The following is a 3,921-nucleotide window of genomic DNA, read 5'->3' as shown; positions in this document are numbered from 1 at the left end:
TAGAGACGGGGTTTCACCATGTTGACCAGGATGGTCTTGATCTCTTGACCTCGTGATCCACCCGCCTCGGCCTCCCAAAGTGCTGGGATTACAGGCTTGAGCCACCACGCCCGGCCAATATTTTTAAGTTTCAGATACAAGCATATTATAGAAAGGAAAATAAATCTTGCAAACTATTGTCACGCTCAAAACACATAATGTAGATTTCCATTTATTAATACAAGGCACATCATCTATAAAACAACATGCAGTGTGGCCAAGGATAATGCCAACTACAAAATAAAATATTTTTCCAATGCCTGTAAAGAGGCGGGATGATCACAAGGTCAAGAGATGGTCCATCCTGGCCAACGTGGTAAAACCCCGTCTCTACTAATAAATACAAAAAATTAGCTGGGTGTGGTGGCGCATGCCTATAGTCCCAGCTACTTGGGAGGCTGAGGCAGGAGAATTGCTTGAACCTGGGAGGTGGAGGTTGCAGTGAGCCAAGATGGCGCCACTGTACTCCAGCCTGGCGCCTGGCAACACAGCGAGACTCCGTCTCAAAAAAATAAAAAAAATGTTTCCATTTCTTAGTTTGCATGGCTACCTTTCTACCCCACAATACCCACAGTAAATCATTCATAATAGCAAGAAACACTTACCCTCTGCAAGTCTTGCCATTAACTGAAGACGACCAGTTGTTCCCAAATCAATTCCAGTCCTTTCCAGTTCATCACTGTCCAAAAATGAACTAGCACTCGAGGCATCAGTACGTTCAGTCACATGACCAACTTTCATTGGCCTTCCTGCTAGTTCAAATCCATTAAGTTGTTCCAAAGCCTTTTTGGCACATTCTGAATCAGAAAACTATATGATGGGGGAGGTCGGAACAAGAACAACATTTTAGTTCTTAAAATATAAACTCTAATTAAAAATATATTTACATTGTTAGTATATTCAATAATTACTACTGAATGCTGAGGTAGACATTTCAAATTATATAAGTAGCAAACACAACATACATGATGACGACACTAACTCATGCAAATGAAGCTGCTTGATGTGGTAATTTAAATAAAAGATATTACGAGCAACGACAGCTTTCTATTTGAGAACATGGGATCTTGGTTAGAAAATGTGCAACCAGGTCGGGCGCAGTGGCTCACGCCTGTAATCCCACACTTTTGGAGCCCGAGGCGGGCGGATCACGAGGCCAATAGATCAAGACCATCCTGGCCAACATAGCGAAACCCCGTCTCTGCTGATATAAAAAATTAGCTGGGCATGGCGGCACGCACCTGTTGTCCCAGCTACTTGGGAGGCTGAGGCAGAATTGCTCGAGCTCAGGAGGCGGAGGTTGCAGTGAGCCAAGATCGTGCCACTGCACTCCAGCCTGGCAACAAAGCTAGATTCTGTCTCAAAAAAAAAAAAAAAAAAAAAAAAAGTGCAACTAGCCATGTGCAGTAGCTGAGACCTGTTATTACAGCACTTTGGGAGGCCGAGGCAGGCAGATCACCTGAGGTCAGGTCGAATTTAGTACTTTTTTTTTTTGACATGGAGTCTTGCTCTAGCATCCAGGACAGAGTGTTAGCTAAGTTAAACAGACTCATTATCAACATAAACAGGCTTAAATTTTATTGAAATGCAGATATGTCACCAATTGTAATTTACTAATAGAGATATATAATGTACTTTAAAAAATACCATGTTTCCAAGACCATAAAAGGTTATACAGAGTTCACATATATTAAAAAACTGCCATCACGTATTTGGGTTTCATAATGAGATAGCATTAATACTTAAAAACACTTTGCTTTTAAAAGTAAAAGGCACATCTACTTACAATTACTTCAGCTGTCACCCCATAATCCTACTAAGACAGGGCATCCATAGCTGGACAGAAACACTTTTTAAATTTTTTTTTTAAATAGAGTCTTGCTCTGTTAACCAGGCTGGAATGTAGTGGTGTGATCTCGGCTCACTGCAACCTCCACCCCCTCCCCGTGTTGAAACGATTCTTCTGCCTCAGCCTCCCGAGTAGCTGGAATTATGGGCATGTGACACCATGACTGGCTAATTTTTTGTATTTTTAATAGACACAGGGTTTCACCACATTGCCCAGGCTGGACTTGAACTCCTGACCTCAGGTGATTGCCTGCCTTGGCCTCCCAAAGTGCTGAGATTACAGGTATGAACCACCGCGCCCAACCCAAAAACACTTTTAATAAGATAATTCTGGTCTTGGTTGTGAGGTTTCTACACTAAAAAGGATCTTAAGTAAAAAAGAACTCTAACAGACCTTCATATAACTGGTAACAATGTGTCATAATGTTATCAGAGACAGAAGTAGAAAACATTCAATTATGGCTGAGGCGGGCCGATCACGAAGTTAGTAGTTTGAGACCAGCCAGGTCAACACAGTGAAATCCCAACTCTTCTAAAAATACAAAAAATTAGCCAGATGTGTTGGTAGACACCTGTAATGCCAGCTACTCGGGAGGCTGAGGCAGGAGAATAGCTTGAACCCGGGAGTCAGGGGTTGCTCTGAGCCGATATGGTGCCATTGTACTACAGCCTGGCAACAAAGCTAGACTCTGTCTCAAAACAAACAAACAAAAAATGCAATTATATGACGAACTGGCTAATCAAACTGACCATATATACATACTGTATACAGTATAAAGGATAACAAGAGCCGGACGTGGTGGCTCATGCCTGTAATCCCAGCACTTTGGGAGGGGCCAAGGCGGCCAGATCACAAGGTCAAGAGATCGAGACCATCCTGGCCAACATGGTGAAACCCCATCTCTACTAAAAATACGAAAAAATTAGCTGGGCGTGGTGGCGCGTGCCTGTAGTCCCAGCTACTCAGGAGGCTGAGGCAGGAGAACTGCTTGAACCCTGGAGGTGGAGGTTGCGGTGGGCCAAGATCACGCCACTGCACTCCAGCCTGGAGCCTGGCGACTGAGCGAGACTCTACCTCAAATTAAAAAAAATAATTAAAAAAAAAAAGGGGGGGGGAAGGGTAACAGAAACATAGTAATATAGTTTGGATGCTTGTCCCCTCTAAATTTCATGTTGAAATGTGATCCCCACTGTCGGAAGGTGTGACTTCGCAAGGTGGAAGACGGGGCAGATCCCTCATGAATGGCTTGGTGCACTCCCCCTGCTAATGGGTGAGAGTCACTGCTCTGTTACTTCACAACACATCTTCTGTCTTCCTCCCTCTCTCTCCAAGTGACACCTGCTCCTCCATCCAACAATCACAGTAAAGGCTTTGTGAAGCACGAGTAAAAGCTTCCTAAGGCGGCAACAGAATCTGAGCAGCTCTTAGTGTCATGCTTGTACAACCTGCAGAACCTGATAATCTGTTTTCTTAAATACTTTATATTTATTTTTCGAGGCAGTCTTACTCTGTTGCCCAGGCTGGAGCACACTGGCATGACCTCAGCTCACTGCAACCTCCACCTCCTAGGTTCAAGCAATTCTCCTGTCTCAGCCTCCCGAGTAGCTGGAATTACAGGCACGCGCCACCACGCCTGGCTAGTTATTAGTGGAGATAGGGTTTCACCATGTTGGCCAGGCTGGTCCCGACTCTACTCCAGCCTGGGAAACAGAACGAGACTCTAGCTCATGAAAAAACAAGCAAGTTAATTAATTAAAAATTAAAAACCAGGCCGGGCACGGTGGCTCACGCCTATAATCCCAGCACTTTGTGAGGCCGAGGTGGGTGGATCGCGAGGTCAAGAGATCGAGACCATCTGGTCAACGTGGTAAAAACCCGTCTCTACTAAAAATACAAAAATTAGCTGGGCATGGTGGCGCATGCCTGTAGTCCCAGCTACTCGGGAGGCTGAGGCAGGAGAATTGCTTGAACCCAGGAGGCGGAGGTTTCGGTGAGCCGAGATCGCGCCATTGCACTCCAGCCTGGCTAACAAG

General features: G+C 44.8%; 1 protein-coding gene across 9 annotated transcripts in view; it reads right to left on the bottom strand.

Annotated features, from left to right (window-relative positions):
• Positions 1-3,921, bottom strand: part of RBM39 (RNA binding motif protein 39) — a 43,647-nt gene that overhangs the window by 11,399 nt on the left and 28,327 nt on the right. For all 9 annotated transcript variants that reach the window (XM_017513205.2, XM_017513213.2, XM_037732960.1 and 6 more), the window contains one exon: positions 645-849. In XM_017513205.2, the coding sequence (XP_017368694.1) occupies positions 645-849 (205 nt within the window). The remainder of the gene's footprint in view (positions 1-644; positions 850-3,921) is intronic.

This window comes from Cebus imitator, unplaced genomic scaffold (genome assembly GCF_001604975.1).
Source record: "Cebus imitator isolate Cc_AM_T3 unplaced genomic scaffold, Cebus_imitator-1.0 Scaffold18, whole genome shotgun sequence".
NCBI classification, from domain to species: Eukaryota; Metazoa; Chordata; class Mammalia; order Primates; family Cebidae; genus Cebus; species Cebus imitator.
The sequence above is the reverse complement of the archived record's forward strand: the minus strand, read 5'-3'. Positions and strand labels throughout refer to the sequence as shown.